Source organism: Tenebrio molitor, chromosome 3 (genome assembly GCF_963966145.1).
Source record: "Tenebrio molitor chromosome 3, icTenMoli1.1, whole genome shotgun sequence".
Classification (NCBI taxonomy): domain Eukaryota; kingdom Metazoa; phylum Arthropoda; class Insecta; order Coleoptera; family Tenebrionidae; genus Tenebrio; species Tenebrio molitor.
In genome coordinates, this window is record NC_091048.1 from 28,649,524 (window position 1) to 28,671,702 (window position 22,179).

Sequence of the window (22,179 nt, forward strand, 5' to 3'; positions counted from 1 at the left end):
GTGGCACCGCCGCGGAGCGAAGATCTCCAGCTCCGTTGACAACTTTAGCAAACTTTTTTGTTGGCCAATCAAATGCCATTCTGTCTATACTTTGCGTTTGAGAGAGTCGTGGGGTTGGGGCGCAAATTGCGGAATCAATTCAGCGGCGTCGACTTCTTTATTCGACGGTTAAATGGGCACGAATTAGCGCCTCCACTCTAATTTCCGGGGGCTCGACGCACTGACAGGCTATAATGATGGTAATAATAATTGGGAGTAGTTTTGTTCGGGGTTGAGGACGATTTGGGAAAGAATGCGAAGTTTCGGAGGTCGGGAGAGTGCAAGAGGAAAACAAGCAAAAGGAGAAATGCGACAAAGCTTTCTATACAAATTTCTTCTGAAATATTTTTAACACTATTTTTATTTTCTCTTTTACTCACGAACAACGCACGAACTGTATAATATGGGTAATGTGGAGCGTTGACAGATATTATGTGTAATTAACAAAGGTTCTGAAGTAGCGTCCTGCGGGACGCTTTAATTTTTATTTTTAATCAAAAGCAAGCTAACGGTAATTCACTCAACCAAACTGATTATCTAAGTTATCTGTACTGAAGTAACTTCTCTATTCACTAAATCTGATCCCCAGTAATTATTATTATTGATTCTCTGAATTAAAAAATTGCTTGGTGCTTGTTGAGACACTTTTTTTTCAAAATGTATTAAACCTTCTATATTTTAAAGTACATTTTTGGTCTTCATTCTCCTCGTGTTTGTTTATTGTTTACATCTGTTTATCTTTGGTTTTTCCTTTACCCTTTTCGTTTTCATTTTCCTCGTTGGTCTTTGATCTGGTTTATTTTCATTTTTCCCAACTGTCTTGTTTTTCTCTGATCTTATTTCATATTTACATTTTCGACCCATTTTTCTCACTAAATTTTCTTCATTTATCTCCAATTGCTAAAAACCTATTTGACTTTCATTTCAACTCCAAAGTAGCAACTACATATATTATTTCTTCTTTACAATGCTTCAATTTTCTAAGCGCTCTCTGCTTTTATAACTTTTTTTTCTTCCTAATTTACCACCTGCTTAATAGTTATTTACGAACCGAGTGCGAGAAGACATTTTTCGCACATGACCATATTATTGCCGAATACGTCTTCGCGCATCGAAGTTTGTACAATATTTTTTGAAACGAACATTAGCATTTTTAAATTATTACTCAATAGTTTCCAATTTAGTGAATAAATGGCGCTTGCCCAAGTGTCAATCGAATTAATAACGATTTATTTTCATTCTTTCGTAATTTTCAACATCCAAATTGGAGAAATGACGTTTTGTAAACCAGATTTTATTATTATCAAGTCAAATTATTTTCAGAATGGTCAAAAAGACCAATGCTTTTTGGATGATTTTGAAGCAGTAGTGCGCGAAATTTACATTCGCGGTTAACTGTTGCGTTTGCGAAATGTCATTTTGAAGTTAGTGAGTTCAAAAATTGTATTTCTCTTTTTAGGTTCATTTTCTTTTTTTTTTCAGATATTCTTCTAGAATATTTATTTTTGTATTTTCTTTGCACTTATGTTACTTTTATATTTACTCGACTTTTTTTCTATAAACCCTGTAAAATTTATCTTTATTTCCTAGAAGCTTTTTTAATTTCCATTAACTCCAAAATAGGGACAACATTTTTTCTTTTTTCTTCTTATTTCTTCTTATTCAACCTTGTACCTACTACATTGCTTCAACTTGCTGAGTATTTTCTCTTTCTCTTGCTTTTTCTACCCTTTTCAACTTCATCCTGTTTAACTAAAATTTCTCTTTCTACTTTCTACTCTTCATGTACTTTTCTCTTTCTGTTCCAAATATTCTTCTAGAATACTCCTTTAATTCGGTTCTTTTTATAACATTACTATATTTCTTTCCAATTGCCAGAAATCTTTTAGATTTCTAGTGTAACTCCTAAATAGGAATTACATTCTTTCTGTTTTCTTCTTCTTTCTTCGTATTCAACCTTGCACTTACTACATACATTGCTTCCACTTTCTGAGTGTTTTCGCTTTCTTCTGCTTTTTTTACCCTTTTCAATTTAATCATGTTTAACTAGAAAATGTCTCTTTCTAGAGTTTCTCTTCATCTACTTTTGCTTTTCACTCTTCCAAATTTTCTTCTAGAATACTTCTTTGATTCAGTTTCTTTTAAAACATTCCTACATTTCTCTCCAATTGCCAGAAACGTTTTAGATTTCTATTGTAACTCCTAAATAGGAATTACATTCTTTCTTCTTTCTTCGTATTCAACCTTATACTTACTACATTGCTTCAACTTTCTGAGTATACCTATTCTCTTTCTCTTGCGTTTTCTACCCTTTTCAACTTCATCCTGTTTGAACTAATATTTCTCTTTCTACTTTCTACTCTTCATCTACTTTTCTTTTTCTCTCCCAAATATTTTTCTAGAATACTTCTTTAATTCGGTTCTTTTTATAACATTCCTATATTTCTCTCCAGTTGCCAGAAATCTTTTAGATTTCTATTATAAAGTAACTCCTAAATAGGAATTACATTCTTTCTTTTTTCTTCTTCTTTCTACGTATTCAACCTTGTACCTACTACATTGCTTCAACTTTCTGAGTTTTGAGTATTTTCTTTTTCTCCTGCTTTTTCTACACTTTTCAATTTAATCATTTTTAACTAAAATGTCTCTTTCTACAGTTTCTCTTCATCTACCTTTTTTTCTTTAGCAAATTTTCTTCTAGAATACTCCTTTAATTCAGTTCCTTTTATAACATTCCTACCTTTCTCTCCAATTGGCAGAAGCGTTTTAGCTTTCTATTTTAACTCCTAAATAGGAACTACATCCTTTGCTTTTTCTTCTTCTTTCTTCTTATTCAAGTTCAACGTTATACCTACTACATTGCTTCAACTTTCTGAGCATTTTCTCTTTCTCTTGCTTTTTCTACCCTTTTCAACTTCATCCTGTTTAACTAAAATTCCTCTTTCTATAATTTCTCTTCATCTACTTTTCTTTTCCTTTCCCAAATATTCTTCTAGAATACTTTTTTAATTCGATTCTTTTTATAATATGCCTATATGTATTTCTCTCCAGTTGCCAGAAACCTTTTAGATTTCGATTGTAACTCCTAAATAGGAATTACATTCTTTCTTTTTCTTCTTCTTTCTTCGTATTCAACCTTGTACTTACTGCATTGCTTCAACTTTCTGAGTTTTTTCTCTTTCTCCTGCTTTTTCTACTCTTTTCAATTTAATCATATTTAACTAAAATGTCTCTTTCTACAGTTTCTCTTCATCTACTTTTTTTTCTCTTTCACATCCTTAATAACTTCCTTTTATAACATTCCTACATTTTTCTCCAATTGCCAGAAACGTTTTAGATTTCTATTTAAATCCTAAATAGGAACTTTTTCTTCTTCTTTCTTCATATTCAACCTTGTACCTACTACATTGCTTCAACTTTATAAGTGCTTTCTGTTTCTTCTACTTTTTTTTACCCTTTTCAACTTAATCTTCTTTGACTAAAATTTTTCTTTCTACAGTTTCTCTTCATCAACTTTTTTTTCTTTTCCAAATCATCTCCTAGAATACTCCTTTAATTCAGTTCCTTTTATAACATTCCTACATTTCTCCCCAATTGACAGAAACATTTTAGATTTCTATTTTAACTCCTAAGTAGGAACTACATTCTTTTCTTTTTCTTCTTCTTTCTTCTTATTCAACCTTGTACCTAGTGCATTGCTTAGAATACTTTTTATTTGATTTCTTCTGTAAACTTGATCTTTTAGATGTTCAAATTCAAATTTCTTCTGATTTTTTTTTTCTTCTGATGTTTATTCTAGTTAGTGGATTCACATGTTGATCTATTTCCGTAATTTTTCCAAATTGTCTTCTGTGCTTCCTCCAGACCATTTTATTCTCTTTTTCGATCAGATTTTTTTTATTCTTCCTTAAATGGACTTCCAATGTTCTTCTTCAATAGTTTCAAATTTCCTATCCATTTTTTCACCTAACAAATATCTTCAACGAAAGCTCTAACTATTTCCATTCATTCTGCTGCTATTTACTTTTTGTTCTTTTACACATTTTTTCATGCGCTTATCTCTTCCGATTTTAATAAATTTTTTCTTGTTCTCCAATTTTCAACCACAGCAAATATTTCCCTTCTCTATTTAGTTTTCCTTTCTGATTCACTAATAATTTCTGTTCTTCGAGAATTCTTCTGCAACTTTCTGTTGCAAACATTTTCTAAGTGCTCAGTCATCTGTTGCGGTACCAGCAGATCGTGCAACAACAAATCGGTCTCTTCCGAAAGTGGAAAAGTACCAAAAGCTTGAAGCAAATATTGATTGATGCGCCTGATCTAAGAGTTCCAGTCAACGGTACTACATTTTACAACCGTTGTTCTCCCAAGTGGTACTACTAGATGCGAAGTGTCTAGCGTTGACGGGCGAAGCCCCAGCTTGTTTCCTATAATTCTCGATTAATAAAATAATAAACAGTCGAAATATTTCCCTCGCGAAAATATTTGGAGTCGGCGTCTCTCGTCGAGGTGATTCCCGTTCACGTAAACTAGGTACGATGTTTGTACGAAATGAATTATAATAACCATATGCGAAGAAGTGGCCCACTTCGTTCAAGTGCGCCTACTTAAGTCGACTTGTTTATAAAATAACTATTTTAGCCGGCTTAAGTGGCCGGCTACGATACTTTTTTAAGTGGATAGAGCTTCCAAATATTACATGTCCACTTAATCCGTCGATAATTCAGCCGAATCGCGCCGTTTTACATTAATTTCTGACGCAAACTGGTCGAGTACGGCATAACTCAGGGCCGGATCGACATCGCCTGATTAAGACCAAACATATTTATTGCGCCCTGCAAGATTTACGGCATTGTACGTCGGTGGAGTGGCGCTAATCGACCTGCTGCACTATTTTTTCGAATGGACTTTTCCATAACGAGGACGAAAATAATTTTTACTTCTGAGAGGAGGACCCCGATTCGCTCGGACCAGACTTCCTCCGTGGTGATTTTTCTTTCCGCGGCGTCACTCTTCGGGGCGATTTGCCTCTCAACCCCGCTCAATCCAAACAGGGGCACTAGAGCCTCCCCCGAAGGAGTTGCAGCGTAAGCAAGCGGCGGCAGGCGGGGGCGCTAATGACAATATTCGCGCTTGGCTGGGCCCCCGTATGTAATCAGGCGGCGGCAACAATACGGTTCTTTAGCGGCGGCGTCGCCGCAAAAGAATCGGCCGCCGGAAGGCGTCCGGAGCGGTCCGGATCGCTCCGGGATGCACCTGCGTTATTGCGACCGCCCTAATTAAACCATCCGTTTAACGTGTGTCATAACGTAAAATTATAAGATAATAAAAGTACCATGAACAACACATTTACTACTCCAAATCCAATATAGCACCGTACGCATTCGTAGCTCTGGATGGTTAATGGTCCGTTTTATTGGACAATCAAATTCCGAAATTCTCTTAGAAAAATAATCAAACAGTGGAACGTATATATATTATTTTTAACTGCTTTTTAAATGGTTATTGGTGTAAACAGAGAGTGACGTACTTCCGGAGTTGTTTAGGCCATCAGAGCGACGGAAACGCAGCCCTCGACTTCTTAAGAAAATACAGACGCCGGGAGGTGGACGGGGCTGTCGGGGTTATAATTAAGACGAGACCGCGAGACACGTGTTGTGTCACTTGCCCAGAATGGGAACTCAACACGGCGGAAAATCGGATGGGGGAAGTGGAAGAGCGAAAATTGGGACAGATTGGCGCATTCAAATCGCACAAGTGCTTGATTTTTTACGCGAGTCACGTCCGAAAAAAACGTTTTCGCCGAGGGCGTCCGAACCAAAACTGTTTAAAGTGTTTTTCAAATTCTAAATGAGTAAAATGGATAAAGAGGAAAAAGAAAAGAAGGAAAAGAAATTACAGGAATAAAATATGAACTGAAACAAAAACAAAACAAAAATGACAACATCAAAAATAAGAAACTTACTTTGAAATGTAGCAAAGAAAAAGCAATAGAAAAGAGAAACTCAAAAAATATTAATTTAAAAATTGTTATTGTAACGTGGGAAGAACAATCAGAACGCATTGGGAAGAGTGTGGAAGCAGGACCTTCTCGAATGATGATGTGATGGGTTTGGATGAATACTGTGTCAAGATCTACCGCGAAACGGTGAGGCCTACCTGGAATGTCCTAGACAGGGCCGGCATCGGGATAAGAGAGGGACCATTCGGAAGTCCAGTGAGTCAGTGATTTTAAGAGGCGTTAGTGTAAGAAGTGTGAAATGAATGATTGTTCTGTCTTAATGTAAATTGTAAAATTGACAATAAAGCAGTTGTTATTTTTTTCTGCATGTTTTTTTAAAGCGTATACGTTATAATATTCAGAAATACTAGAAAAACTGAGATGACAGAAAAAAATTGTCAATAATTAAGGGATTAAAGACTGAAAAAAAATACGTTTGAATGTTATACAGGGTGTCGCAACTAGAAATCATTTTTTCCAAGTTATCATGGCTAGAACAATTTAATAGTATATTATATCACGAAAGACAGCGAAGGCAATAATTACACGAGGGGTGAAAAAGCACCTTAGTCCCTATGCAAAAATCAAAATGTCACAATTTATTTCTGTCATCCATTTTTTGAATATACAGGGTGTATCTAAAGTACGCGTATTAATTTTAACCAGTGGAAGAACTCGCCAATTTATGAGACTTTTCTCTACAACATTTTGCAAAATTCGCAAAATTTTCCAAGATTTTTTGCCCCTCAATTTTGACCAAACGAGTCGTTTTGTGCGATTAACTAGTCTATTTTTGTGTAACCATGAGGATTTTAATTTTGATTATTTAATTTTTTAATGATAAACAATAAACCATATTTTTCATTGTTTGTTACTGTTTTTTTTAAATTAACTAATTCTACAGGGTGTCGCAAAATTAACGTATTCCAAGTCGGGGGTCTTGTAGGGAAAATCTCAGGAATCTCGAAAAAATAAAATAAAAAATACAGGGGGGGTCTTTACAAAGATATATGGGTCGGACGGTTCAAACTTTTCATCATGTTTTCTTCAAATAAAAAATATAAATGGTTGACATTCATTTTGAAATATGGTGAGGATGATTATGTAAAATATTAAAATATAAATGAAAAGACATTTCTTGAAAAAATAGCTTTATCTCGAAAAAATAAAAGTTTTATTTTTCCAATTGTTGTTCAAAAGGGAAGAACAACATAGCTAGAATATTAATCAGGTACTTTTGAACAAATATTGGCAACTTTGATATTTTTTTCAAAGTGACAGCAATTTTTTTTAAACATTTTTACTTGGTCAACAGGATGTCCCCTACTAAGCCCAGAACTCGGAATACGATAATTTTAAGACACCCTGTATAAAGAAATAGAAACAGAAAAAAAATGTTAAAGGAAGGAAAAATCAATGATTCTTATAATAATAAGACAAATGAAGGAGGACAAATCAAAGATTAGAATAGGTGACCGAAACAAAAGAATAAAATAAATGCCAAATAAATTATTACACAAAAGAATACTCAAGGGAAAAATATGGTAGACATAAATACATATTGGTTGGGCCAATGATAGTTGGTGTAAATAAAGAAAAATGGTTCTATATAATGAAAATTAATTAAAGAAAAATTAAACTAAAAAGGGGGAAAATTAAAAACCAAAAAAATAATGAGAAAAAGACAAGCACTAAAAAATAACCAATAGAAAAACTTGCTTTAAATGTGATAAAGAGCAAATAAAAGTCAACAAAGTTGGAAAAAAATTGCAAAAAAATATCTAAATCAAAGAAACGGATGTGACTAAAAGAGTAAAAATGAAAAATTCACTGTAAAAAGTAGCAAAGCAAGTGTAGAAAACAGAAAAGAAGAAATTTGATGATAAACAAACATATGCAAGATCAAAAGAAAAAGATGAAGAACTGAATTTAACATCTAACAGATGGATAACAGGAATAAGAAGAAATTATACAAAACCTATTATACATTAAAAAAAAACAGATACAATTGATGAGTGGAAAGAATTACACAAAATAAACGACGCAAAAAGGTAGAAAAAACTATTTTTTAATTATCACGTATAGGAGAAATTATTTTAGATTTTAGAACAGGTAACGTAAGAGAGACGATTCACAATGCACAGTTTGTGCGGCCCAAAGAAAAAAAAATGGATGCAAAACACAGGATTATCAAGAATATTTTATTGAAACAGCAGAAAAGCAATACATAAAATAAGAAATATGAGAAATCTGAATAAAAATGCTACAGTTACCGATGAGGATCATTTGTAGTTATACTACTTATCATGGAAAATGCAACACCCATATTTTGATGAAACTTTGTACAATATGCATGGTCGGATAAGAATAATCTAAAAGATACGGGTACTTTCTTGAGGTATTTCTTTCAAATTATCATCATTTTATCTTTAGTTAACACCTAATTATTGTACCAAGTTTCATCAAAATACATTCACTATTTTCCAGGATAAGTAGTATACTTTTCTAAATATAATTTCTTTTGCTACCTTCAATTTGATTTTAAAATTTCTCAAAATTGAAGCATCACAGTAAGCACATTTGCCCTTGTCATTTCACTCCATTGTATTAACATTCATGCCCAACAACAACAATACATGAAATATCAGGTGTTCATTTAAATTTTATCGTCATAGTTGGCGTTGAAGAGTCGATTGTGAACATACCACTCGTCAGTCTGCACAGTAAAAACACAAACAACGCAAAAAGTGAGGTTAGATTAAACAGACAATCCGTGATCGGTAATCCGTGGTGCGTTCACAATCGACTCTTCAAGGCCAATGAGGAGAAATTTAAATGAACACCCGATATCTGGAATAATTTTTAATAATGTTATACAATTAATGACAATAAATCAGTGACCTTTAATAAATCTTGTTACAAATTACATTGTATTTTGAATTTTATTTATTAACAAATTTTCGAGAAATGTCAACGTAACGTCTTTACTTTGATTGCCTAGGGAGGAAAAAAGACCCTAAATGAGGAAGAAAATGTCTAATTTTATACTGAAGTTGTTGAAAAAATTACTACGACTTACACTTGTTGTCAATTTTATAACAAAAAGGAAAAATTTTAGTGCCCCCGCTTTGCTGTGTCTCATTGAACAAATTTCTTTGTGGATGAAATAGTTATCCGTCGCGTAATTATTGACCTCGCTGAAGACATTTAATAAACATATACACCCGGGATAAAATAATGCAATTTAATCCCTTGTCACATAATGTAATATCTTTCAAAGACTTCTTTGTGCAAAAAGTGTTACAAGTTTACAAAAAATTAGGATTTAGCTCTATCAATCACTTTACTTTTTATTACGAAAACGCCCATTCACTTAAGTAATCACTTAAGCTGAATTAAATGCTGAAATTAGTGAAAAATATGCGAGGGAACAAAAAGTCAGTGTGTTGTTAAACATCTTTCATTTATGAATGTTTAAATTGACAAATTTGTAAGAAAATTGTGAAATGGGAAAATTTCTCGTTGGGAAATTGAACAGCAGAGTGAAACTCAAAATAGAGAAAGTATTTATATCTCCAATATATTGATTATAATAAATTACATCCGACCAGTTTTAAGTTGATTAAATTCGGATCGCAACACTCTTCGTTGTGAATTAAATAATGAATAAATTTGAAAAAAAAAATCTTTACTTCTTGTAATTATTTGATATTGCACCACTCCGCAACCCTGCCCTTCGTGGCGGTGTAATCGTCAATCCTTTCTGGCGTAAAAATCAATCTCAATCACAATATGTAATTGATTGTTCATTTTTGAGTCGTACGTCGGAAACGGGGTAGAACGCGGGTCGCGTTTCCGGCCAGCACCCCCCGGAATTAAACAAAGACTTATTAGCCCAGCGAAAAGAACAGGCAAATTTCCGGTTTTCCAAACAAACATTCCGCTTTTAATCACGAACGAGCGACGGTGTCGACGTTTTCATGAACAAAACCGATCGGAATTGATTGAGCAGTCGTCCAACATTGGATAAGAAGCATTTAAAGAATTAACTCAAGTCCCACCCTCAACAAATCAAAGTATCGGCGAAAGAGCGAGACGGCGACGTCGCCGCCCGCGTCCGACGAGGAGCGCAACACTCTCGTGGCTTTATGGAAGCACATGAGTGGTGTCAGGAGTAATTTAGATGATGTACGTCAGTCAGTTTGACTTCAGAATTTGTTCAAGGAACAACAGAGCGAAGAGGGAAACGGTGATCTGTGGGGGCGGAAGGATGGACGACGACGCAGCCAAAGTGGACAAGACGGCCTCGGTGACGCCGTTCTCCATCAACGATATACTCAACAGCAAGTGCAAGGACGAGGGGGACATGCAGGAGAAGGCGCTGGACATGTCCAAAGCCAACAAGGATCACACAGGTAAGGACGATTCTTTTTCACGCACTCAGTGGCGCATTCAATTTCCATCGCTGGTTATTTTATTATTAGAATTACATTTTTCCTTTTGATTATTATTATTACTTCACGCATTTACATTTGTTTTCTTTTATTTTACTCCAGTCGTGTGTTTATTTTATTTATTCTTCTAGTTGTAAAGTGTAATGATAGCGTCTGGTAAGTTGCTCCAGTCTTGTCTCATCACTATTATTATTTTTATTGTTACAAAGGTTGCGTTGCGGAGCGGGTGCGCTGCGACGCATAACGGAATATCCAGTCTGTTTAAAAAAAATCACATATTTTATTATAAGAGATAATGTTTGATGCGATATGAATTCGTAGGAATTCGTTGTAAAACTTTTATCCGTTTGTGAAAATTTCACACGGTTATTTTTTTATTTTGGATCCTGCAGCACCACCTTTTAGTGCTCTAAATTCGTTTTTAGAATTTGCGTCTCTAATAGGTCTATTATTGTATTCAATTTGGAGTCGTTTATGGCTATCTATTAAAGCACTCGTGGTTTAATAGATCTCTTAGAAATTTTTTATTAATATTTCCTAGAATTTGAAAATTTAATTTTTCTATTTAAAAATTAAAACAAGGGTGCAAATTCTAAAAAATAACATAAAAAACTCGTTTTATAAGGGCATTGGCGCACTCGTCCCATAGAAAACTCCCCTACGGCTCGTTTTCTACACTTGGGACTTGCGCCAAATAAAGCCTTATAAAACTCATTCTTTAATGTACTATTAATTGGTATTTTAAGTTTCATTTTGCCTAATAATGCTTCCAAAGATATCTATCTTGATAAACATATATTTTTTTCATTAAATTAGTGCCTTTCATTTTGCAAATTAATAAATGTCTCCGGGTTTATAATATACAGAATGTCCCACCTAAGACTTTTATGTCTTATCTCTCTATTATTTATGGACTGATTTTTGTGAAATTTTACAGACAGATAATTTACAGGGTGGAAATTAATCTCGCGTAGATTAACAATAAACAATAACTTCCGCAAAAATTCCTAAAGCCAATCGTACTACAAGAAAAAGGGGGAAAAGTCGTGTTCATTTTCCAAAAGGTTTAAAACGCGATTATCCTTGAAACAAATGAGTATCAGTGTGAAATTTTGGACATTCCTGCAATTCCTGAGCAATTTGAGTCAATGCATTTTTCCAAAAGAAATCTAAAATTATTGCTAACGTTTTGCAACGTAATACATATTTGCATTTATGGACGTAAAGACTTGCCGAATTTAAATTTAAATTAATCGGTCATTTTATTACCAGTAATTAATTCTTTATTTACTAGAATACATAGGATCTTCCAAATTTCACAAAAATCGGTCCATAAATAATATATACAGGGTTATGATAAAATAACGCACAAAATTCATAAAATGCACAGTATTAATTTTTGAAAAAAATGCAAAAACACGGCAAAGGGTTTTGTAAATTCTACGTCTTTTAACGTATATAGAAAAAAAAGTGGGTCAAATTTGTCAAAGTTATGACGTCATTAATATTTTTTTCAAATGGGAAGCTACGATTCCGATTAGATTATTTGATAGAGCTTATTTTTCTGGATTATAAAAATCTAGTGCAAGTAGGGATTACATAAAAAAACTAAGCAAATTTATAAACAACAAAATAAACTTGATTTTAATAATAACTAATAAATAAATTAAACAATACTTCAAAGCAAGAATTTACTCTAAAAACTGTTTTTGCATTTTTTTCAAAAATTAATACTTTACCTTTTCTGAATTTTGTGCTTTACTTTATCATAACCTCATATACCGGGTGGGGCATCGTATACGCGCACACGAGAAATCGCGACTTCTAATTAAATTAAATTGTCGAAATTTTATATACCTAACTAATTATTGGTAAGGTATATTTGAGAATTTTTAAAAAAATTTTTGTTAATAAATAAGGCCGTAACAGTTTTATTAGTTTTCTCAAATTAACTGTTAATTTACCTATAAAGTTTTTACACTAAATGAATCTGTATCTGCTAGCCCATCAAACCCTGGTGGCACAATTACAAATTTTGACTTGGTTAGCTAAATAATTCGCTTTTTTATTTAAACGCAAACCAGACGCGTGATTTATGGTACAATGGTATAATTTCCCAATTTCGTTTTAAACCTTTTTGCCACAAAATTGACAGTTTCCATTGTCACCTAAATTTACGACAGCACAAGTAGCAGGTCATAAATAAAAGTGATTTTGAAAGTTGAAATGTAAAACAGCGTTTAATTCAAAATCTAATTGGTGTTTTATTCCGCTGATTTCGTAAATAATTATAGGAAGTGAACCTGGGTAGGTTAGTATAAAAATCAGAATTTGACTTTTTGGTTGAAATTTACATTTTTTTTTTGTTGGCTTTGTTTGTAAGTGAAAAATTATCAAAAAATTATAAAATGTACCTTACCAATAGCCAGGTCAGTGTGAAAAATTTCGACAATTTTATTTAATTAGAAGTCGCGATTTCTCGTGTGCGTGTATACGATGCCCCACCCGGTATAAACTGAAAGTCAGGTGGGACCCTTGTATGTTTCAAAAAATTACTATTTTTAATAGGACTCATAATACACTGCACTTTTTCAATTTTTTGAACGGTGCTGCTTAAAAGTTGTCATTTTTACTTAAATATAATTAAGATATACGAGTAGGTAAATTAAAATCAATGATCTTTTTTTACGAGTCCCTTCTGTTGTTTAATTTGTCTTTATCAACTTTTTTCTTTGGTATGTATTTGCTTTCTATTTATTTAATAATCTTTGACATGCTTTCTCAGATATCTGTAACTATTTCTTGAAGGAAGAATGAAAATAACTATTAATCTAATTCATTTTTGAATTGACAATTTTCAATAAAATATTTTGTAAATGTTGAGAGACGATGTTTTAAATCACACCTCCATTTACAACATTTCTAAATTCTCTTCATTCTCTTTTTTGTACCAATCTTAATCCATGTATTTCAATTTGTTGCTAAACTATATTTGTTTTTTTAATTTGTTTTCTTCCTTATTTTCAATTTTTTTAGTCCTCACAATTATTATTTTGCATTCGTTGTATTTCTAGCTTACTATTCGATGATCTGGGCTTTGCCCTATTTCTTTAATATTTTTTGAAACTTTCCTTTGATTGTTACATTTTTTTTTTCTCTTTATTTCCACACTAAGTAAATTATTCTAATTTCTTGTACACACATCCACTCTTCATTGTTGTTTTACCAGTTTGTACAAAGAAATTATTATTTACTAGAGCTGTACTCTCAATAGTACTGAATAGTAACGTTGTTGCCTGGAAATAATTTAGTTCACTTATAAAATATTCCTTTTTTGTTTTCACACAAACGACCAAAATAGGAATTAAAGTTAATTTAAAAAAAATATTTGTGTCATTTTTCATTTCTGTCAATCTATTAGTACGTTCTGGTACTCCGCTTTTTTCCTTATTATTCATCTTTCAATTTTTTTCCATCACGATTCTCTTTTGATCTGTTACTTTCATATTTTTGAAAATATTATCCACGCTAGAACTGTCTTTTCTTCTCTCCAGCTTATCATCCTCATTTTTAACACAAATATGTTGTACTTCCGCAGAACAGCTGCAGTTTTCAAATTTTCTGAGTAGTACCGCGGTTGCATCGAGATGCAGTTCCTTAAATCCGCACTAACCAAAAATCTTGGAGAAGTATAGTTTTCCCATTTATAATTTGGTTTTACTACCAGCCCTGTTGTAAGGGTGTTAAATACCCCGACAATAGGCAACTACCGCCATAAATCCTAGGACTGTAAAAGAAGGTCTGTTGTCTGAGCAGGTTACAATATCTTCACTATCGCCAAAACCACAACCCCAGCCCCTAATAATTACAATTGCACTGCCATAAAACCAAATTATAAATGGGAAAACTATACCGTTACTTAAGTTTTCGTACCATTTTCTCTCCCTCCAATTTATCTTTTACTCTTATCAAATCTTCTTCAACTTGATATTTTTTCCTTTCTTAGCACCTCACTTGCTTTCGAAAATAACCTATTCCTTCTTTTAAAATTATTTTCTAATGTTGCAATCAACAAATACTCAGTTTCCTCTAATATATTTTACAAGAGTGAAAAAAGCTCCCTAATGTGGATGTTGGATTTTCTCATGGGCTATGAGTCATATCTGCGCAAACGACGAATATCGCTCTCAAGTAGGCCCTACAAACCGACCGAAAAACATCGCCACTCGTTACGTTACTGTCGTCTCTCTCTCTCTCTCTCTCTCTCTCTCTCTCTCTCTCTCTCTCTCTCTCGTCTATGTGCATGTAAAGTAGTCGACGTTTTCAGTTTTCATTTACAGATTTTTCACTAGTTTATCGCTCCGCCTTCGCGCAGATATTTCCAAGGTCACAGCCCATGAGAGAATCCAATACCTCTACTTTGACAGCAAATGTGCACTTTTCAAATTTTCTGGACTCTTAGAAAATTATTTTTTATGTCTATTTTCTTCTGCATGCGCCATATTTGTTCCGAATAATGTCGAAATTATTTTCTTTTGTAGTTACTTATTTGCTCTCCACTTTAGTTTTTGCTTTCATAACACCTTGTCAGACCTGATTCTTTCCTCAATCTTCAAGAATGTATTTTTTCATAGCTATCTGCTCTTTATTTCTTGTTTTTCTTCGTTCAACTTACTTAACAGAATACATATTAACTTCTTACTTAAAAAAAGTACTTTTCATTGTAATTTTGAAAAAGTAAAATGGCCCCTTCATGGTACCTTTTTTGGAGTACCGTTCTTTTAACATCCGTAAATATTTTCTTCTGTATTTTCTTTCCCTTCAAGTCACTTTGACTTTCATAAGATCTTCCTTGACCTAAACAAGTTCAAATGCTGTTGTTGTTCTTCTTACATTTCTTCTCCTTTTTCACACCTTAACCAGGTACTTCTTTTTAATAAAAAGAACCTTGCATTGTCATTGGTAGTTTGTTTCATAGTTTCATAATATAAACATAATAAAGTAGTAAGTAAAAAGCACTTTAAGATGGTACCTCAGTACTGCTGCACGTTTCAAACGTCCTAAATGGTACCACAGTGACACACATTTCAAATTGGACTCATTATTAAAGTTGAAACGAAACCACAAAACCCCGAATCAATCGATAATCTCCGATCGACAAGGAAATTGCCAGAAAGTGGGTATCACTTCCGCCATAAACAATCCACGATCATTCTCCATTGAATATTTTTATATCAAAGCACCAACGCATAAATCCCGACCGTCGAAATTTTATTTCCACGCTTTTATTAGTTTCCAGTTTCTGCATTGAAAAAATACACAATCTCGAGCTGCTTTTTCCGCCCAGTCCTACATTTTTATGAAATTCGGCCTTAATGTCTTTTAAATGGACGCCATAAATCTCACCCGTGCCATTGTGTCCCTAAAAACGGTTATTCTCCCACCAATTACCGAAATTAAGTAATACGTAAGCAAAGTGCAAAAAGCTTTTAAGCTAAAAGCTCCAAGTATAGGTACCAGGCCGTACCACCCCGGCCGCCCCATTGTCCCACCGGAGTATACCATCTTCCTGACTTCTTCATTGTCATTATTTGCTAATAACGCGACCTCGACGACACATACAGCGTGGCTCAAAAACATATCCCCAAAAAAAAATCGAAAGGGAAACGAGGAGTTCTTAGTAATAGTAATGATGATGATGATGATGATGATGATAAAAAGCAAACATAAATAATAGTAATGATGATGATAGTGTTGGTGTTTAATGAATTAAAATAAATTGATTAAATTCTGTTGCGTGGCAGTCATCAGTCAAGGTCGCAGCTGTCAAGAGAAGGTTGTTGCGTGTTCTATGGTTTGACCGTGCCACTGTTTCAGAGCCTCTGTCCGGAATCTCCGGCCTGGCCCCGGAGTATTGCGCGCCGAGCCAATCAGAGGATTCCGGGAGGGACGCGGGCCAACCGTGCCGCAAGAAGAGGTCGAGGGCCGCATTCACGCACGCGCAGGTCTTCGAGCTGGAGCGTCGATTCAGCCAGCAGCGATACCTCAGCGGTCCCGAAAGAGCCGACCTGGCCCAGGCGCTCAAGCTGACCGAGACCCAAGTGAAGATCTGGTACCAGAACCGGCGCTACAAGACGAAGCGGAAACAACTGCAGATGCAGGAGTCATCCATGCTTGGCCAGAACGCCAGGAAGGTGGCCGTCAAGGTCCTGGTCAAGGACGACGTGCCGCTGTTCCTCCAGCAGAAGGCGCCGGTCTACCAGAAGGGCTTCTACGCGGAGCCCAAGGCCGACTTCTTCATCTACGACCAGATCAAGGCGGCGGCGCCCAAGTACCCCAAGAGCCTCCACGAGTCCATGCTGAGTCTCTGCCAGCAGTACTCAAACTCCATGCAGCTCTTCCCCTACTTTAACTACTACCATCCAGCTATCATAGGCGGCTTGGGGCAGCAGGAGGAAGAGGAGGCGAGGGAGCAGAATTAGAGTGTTGCGAAAGCTTGACGGGGGCTGTTTCGTAAACAAACAACCATCTTGGAAATACTGTCAAATTATTTTGTATACAGCGTGGATGAATCAGATTTTTTCCAAATTTTAAAATAAAAATACAAAACAGCCTCGTAGCAACTTCGCGACAAATCACTCTAGAATCTAGGACTTTTTCCACCGTTATGTTGACTGAGCACTTTTAGTTTTAAGTCGTTTTCATAGTGTGCAATATTTGATATCTAACCAAAGTTATACTTCTTATGTAAATATCACTGTACTATAATGTAAATAAATAAGTCAGAGTAAGCGTTGATTGATTGATTGGTCACGAATTAAGCATCGATCGAGCGGCGTCGGAGAAACGCCTAGTGAGGTTAGTTTTGTTTCCCCCGGGCGAGAGATGGCGCCAGCGTTCGCGGCTCACTCCGGAGCGCCGCCGCGACTGATACAAAGCCTGCACGTCGATTTTCGCGCATCTCGCGTGCAGGCAGAGGATGTCCTTAATGAAATATTGTCGCGGTTTATTTTCGTTGTGTACCTACGTTAGTGGCCCATTAATAAATATTTATAATAGAGTTCTCGAGTCAAGTGTTGTGCACATGGCAACACTCATAATTTAAGTGTAAACAATATGAAATTACTGACGTATATACAATTACCGGGGGAGATTGTGTTACCCCAACCCCGGTGCCGCCACCCAAGACTTTCCACCGTCGATGAATGCCAAAGAGGACGTGTTTACACTGGATAAAAGGCTATTAGGGGCGACCGTAAACACCGAGTCAATCTCGAAAGCTCAAAGCTCAAAGAATCTGTTTGTTCAAATAACGAACTCGTTCCCCATGCCAATATATACATCTCTAATGTGTTTTTGCAAATGACGCTTTGTCCGCGCTGTCATTCCGCCACCGTTTCAACTCCTGAAAGGTGATTAGCATGTGAATGACGTGCGGAGAACTTTTCGCCGGAACTTCAATTCGCTTATTCTTTCGCAATTAGACGTTGGAGTTCTGCCACTTTTCTCAAACTTTCTGTCGACAAAAAAAACAACACTTTCCGAGTCGGTCTCGCCGGTGAAGAAAACTGTAAGCGCCCCCTGCGCCAGGATCGAGAAGCGACGAGTGCGGCGCTTAGACACTAGACGGCGCTCGAGGTGTACGAATGTTTCGTTCTCTGGGAAGTGTTGGGGGTTGAGGGAGTTTTAATTTAATTGGGATTAGGGGATGGTTGGGATGCTTAATACGGCATGACGAATGTGTTTGTTTTGTCATTAAATCGGATACTAACAAACAGAAATGTGATAGCGTTAATCCATTATTGCCATTAACCGGCAATTTTGTGCAAGACTTGTTAGATTTTTTTTTCAATTACGAGGGTTAATATTTTGGGGTGACGAAAATAGGGGGTGGATTCGAGAGATTGATGGCGAGAAAAAAATTGAATGGAGAGGAATCGGAAATAAAAGGGAATAATTAAGAAACTTGTAAAGGGTGTTTTTTTAAATTTGGCGTCGAAGTAGGCGTTGGAGAGTCGATTGAGAACGCACCACTCGTGTAAAAGCCTAAGATTTAAATAGCTGATCCGTGATCCGTAACCTGTATAGTGCGTTCGCAATCAACAATTCAACGCCTACTTCGACGCCAAATTTAAAAAAAACACCCCTTATAATTTTAAATTGATCAAAACGATTCAAAGTGGGGTAAAAAATGATTTCATTCACTTTTTAAAGAAAAAAGAAAGAGACAAAAATAAGCTGTTTGGTGAGTACATATCTGAAGCTCAGAAGCTTTCGAAAAATAAATCCAAAAACAAAAATCTTGGTGAGGTTTGCAAAGTTTAATTTATTTCTTGAAATCTAAGAGCGAGACGACAAAAAATATTATTTGAGACAACAATTCGACCTGATCTTGGATCAGTAGAGATTTTGTGTATGACATATTTTAATTTTTCAAATAAAATTGTACTTTTGAAAAATATGGGAAGAAGAAAATAGCATGAACTAAAATAAAGATGGAAGAAATTTAAAAATTAGCTACTGAAATTTTTTTCGGTTAAATTACATACATAGTTAGCAGCTGGGACGTGTTTATGAAGGGTGTTTTTTTTTTTAATTTGGCGTTGAAGAGTCGATTGTGAATGAACCATTCGTCTGATTTTTCAAACTGCAGAATAAAAATACAGACAACGAAAAAAGTGAGGTTAGATTTAAATAGCTGATGAACCACTCTGCTTGAAAAAGACTGATTCTTAAAACGGCCATATTAAAAACACTCAAAAAGTGAGGTCAGATTTAAACAGGTAATCAGAGTTGTAATTCGGTGGTGCGTTCACAACCGACTCTTCAACGCCAACTTCCGCGCCAAATTTTAAAAAACACCGGTTATAATGCCATTTCAACATAAAAATACGAAGACAAATTATTGCATTGTCGTAGATACACAGAAAACGTTGATTATTTTGCCAGTTGGGCAATAAAAGTTGTTTGCCATACTGGCAGAACATTTAATTATATTCGTGAGCTGCCAAATATGTCATCTTTTGTTGGAAAAGGTTTTTGTTCAGATTGAATAATTTACGTCGATGATTTAAAAAAAAAATACATAAATCTATGAGAAAGTGAGCCAGTAATTAAAAAAAAAATTGTGGGATGATCTGAGCTTTTGAAGCGTGGGTTTGAAAGTGTAAAAACAAAAAATGAGGATATTATACGTATACGATAAAATAGATGAAAGAAAAATTGTCTATAAAATATTATAAAAAGAAAGAAAATAAAAAGATTGTACGTTGACTGGTAGGTATAATATAGCGACCAGAGTTCCTTTGATTAGATTTGTTAATTAATATTTGGACAGTCTTTGTAGCTTTCTGTTGCACAAAGTACTGGAGAAAAATAAAAAAATATTTTCCATTAGAGAAATGAAAGTTGACTGTGACACTGGCGAAACGTAAAAGTAGATTTTTACTCCATTTATAACCTACAAAATATGTACAGTCGCGAGCAATAAATTTTGATCGTCAAGGTCATTCTTTGACGCAATTGAGAATGCTCCATTGTAAAACAGTCGTAAATGTCATAACCTAACATCATGTTGTATGACATTAATTGTAATTTTTTTCTCATTTTTTTGACACTTTGTTGACATGGGTATAATCAGGCAGGGAAAATTGTTTAACTTGTGAAAATCTAACCAAATTTTGAAATGACATTGACGACCAAAATTTATTGCTCGCGATATTATGTTCAACAGCTCTAATGTAATTGAAGAAAACAACATTCAATGAAAAATATTTTTGCTTATTTTTCATCAATTTTGCTTTTTTTAATTTATAATAAAATGCTCAATTACAACCGTCCTACATATTGTAGAATCAATTGTACCCACACATATAATCTGTTTCAAAATCAAAAATCCACCAACACTGCATTCTACCTCGAAAATACAACCGACAACGTCGCCAACTTTTGTTTTTAGTGTATCTGCAAATGTCAGAAAAAAGTGTGGTTATGAAAAAAAAATGTTGACAGTCGTTTTGATCGTAATTCATCGTGTTTTTTGTTCATTTTATTATTGCACTCAAAAGGTAGTTACGACCTTTTTGTACATAATAATTATTTTGTGTTACGTAAATAAACTTAACAGTTCAATGTCAAATTTTGGCAGGAGTTTGGGCCAACCCAAAAAAAATGAAGCTTATTCTAGGGATTTTTTTTTCTTTCAACATAATTCAACAACATTTTGGATTTTGAAACAAATTATAGCACTTATTGGGTGATTCAAAATGATTGTGGATGAATATGGCAACTATGTACGAAAATTTATGTGGGCAACTCTGTGGATAGGATAGAGTTGACATTTCTTTGACAGTTCATAGTCACGCAATTTTGAAAATGGTCAAGTCAATGTGCATTGGTATAAAAAAAAATCAAATGCACACTAATGAAATGTCAACTCTACGCCACCCACACAGTTGCCACATAAATTTTCGTACATAGTTGCCATACTTATCCACAATCATTTTGAATCACCCAATATTTTGTTTGAAATAAACTTTTAACTGTCTTTTTTTGCATATCGTAATGAAAGTGGCACTTTTTTACACGAAAAATCGTAGTAAAAGTAGGTATGTATAATCAATTCACTTTTGTAATGACGAACTAGAGTTACTAAATTTAGTAACTTTTGTCTTGTGAACACATCTTTTTACCGCGAATTTGGGCTTTTAAAAAGTTAGGTTATGAGTCACGTCATTTCTCATTTGTTCTGTCAAAACTGGTCCAATTCAAAGTATAGTGAAACTAAATGTGTTTAATTATTTTGAAGAAAAATCAAAGTTGCACTAAACAAATACGAAAAGGCAGTTGAACGTAACAATGAAATAATTTTGCATTTTGCTACTCATCCTCGTCATCGTCGCTGTTTTCCAAGTCCGAATCCGAATCTTCAACCAAATTAACAATCATTGGGGATACCTATGTCATGGATGCTAAAGTTTCCCATAAGCCTTGTTCTTGTCCTTCATTTAAAATTCCATACACACTTCTGGGACTGAAGCCTGTGCAGCACTTAGGAAGAGTTTTATTTTAGATTAGGATTTACCGAAAAAACATTCGCTACTGCTTCTACAATTTTGTACTTTACGTATTTACGTTTCCATTGTCTCCATGAGTAATTTCTTTCTTAATTTTGTTGAAAGCCTTTAAAATGTGCTGCTTCGCTTATTGATGCTTTACTCCGTTTTGGAAATTCATTCATTTTGGCAGTGACAATAATATGACATTTTAAATCATTGCCAACTGTCGAATTTTCATATATTTAAAAAAAAAAATTAACAAAAAAAAAGTTCCAGTTAGTTCGTCATTACAAAAATGAATGCATTATAGTACTTTTTTACATCATTTTATTCCATCTCCTTGGAGATGATTGTCAAAGCATACCTACCTATTTTTTTTGTAATTTTTCATAAATCCTTTTAGACCAAATTTCTCAACTTTTTTCGATATGCAAAAAAAATAGTGTGTACAACACGTTATGAAAGTCTCTTTTTTTCACTTATTTGCACTTATCTGCAAATTCGTGAAAAAAAGTATGACTCATAACTAGTACAAATACTTAACTATTTCAATTTTAATTTCAATAAATAAATAATCTTCACTTAAAATCCTTCGACTTGTTTAAGCAATTGTACCTGAAATTTAATT

At 34.4% G+C, this 22,179-nt stretch overlaps 1 protein-coding gene across 1 annotated transcript; it reads left to right on the forward strand.

Moving 5' to 3' along the window:
- Positions 1–10,208: 10,208 nt before the first annotated feature.
- LOC138126670 (homeobox protein bagpipe-like) lies at positions 10,209–17,286 on the forward strand. Its single transcript, XM_069042436.1, has 2 exons — positions 10,209–10,455; positions 16,372–17,286. Exons 1-2 carry the CDS (start codon positions 10,224–10,226, stop codon positions 16,974–16,976), a joined length of 837 nt encoding a protein of 278 aa, XP_068898537.1. The 5' UTR covers positions 10,209–10,223; the 3' UTR covers positions 16,977–17,286.
- The last annotated feature ends 4,893 nt before the right edge of the window (positions 17,287–22,179 follow it).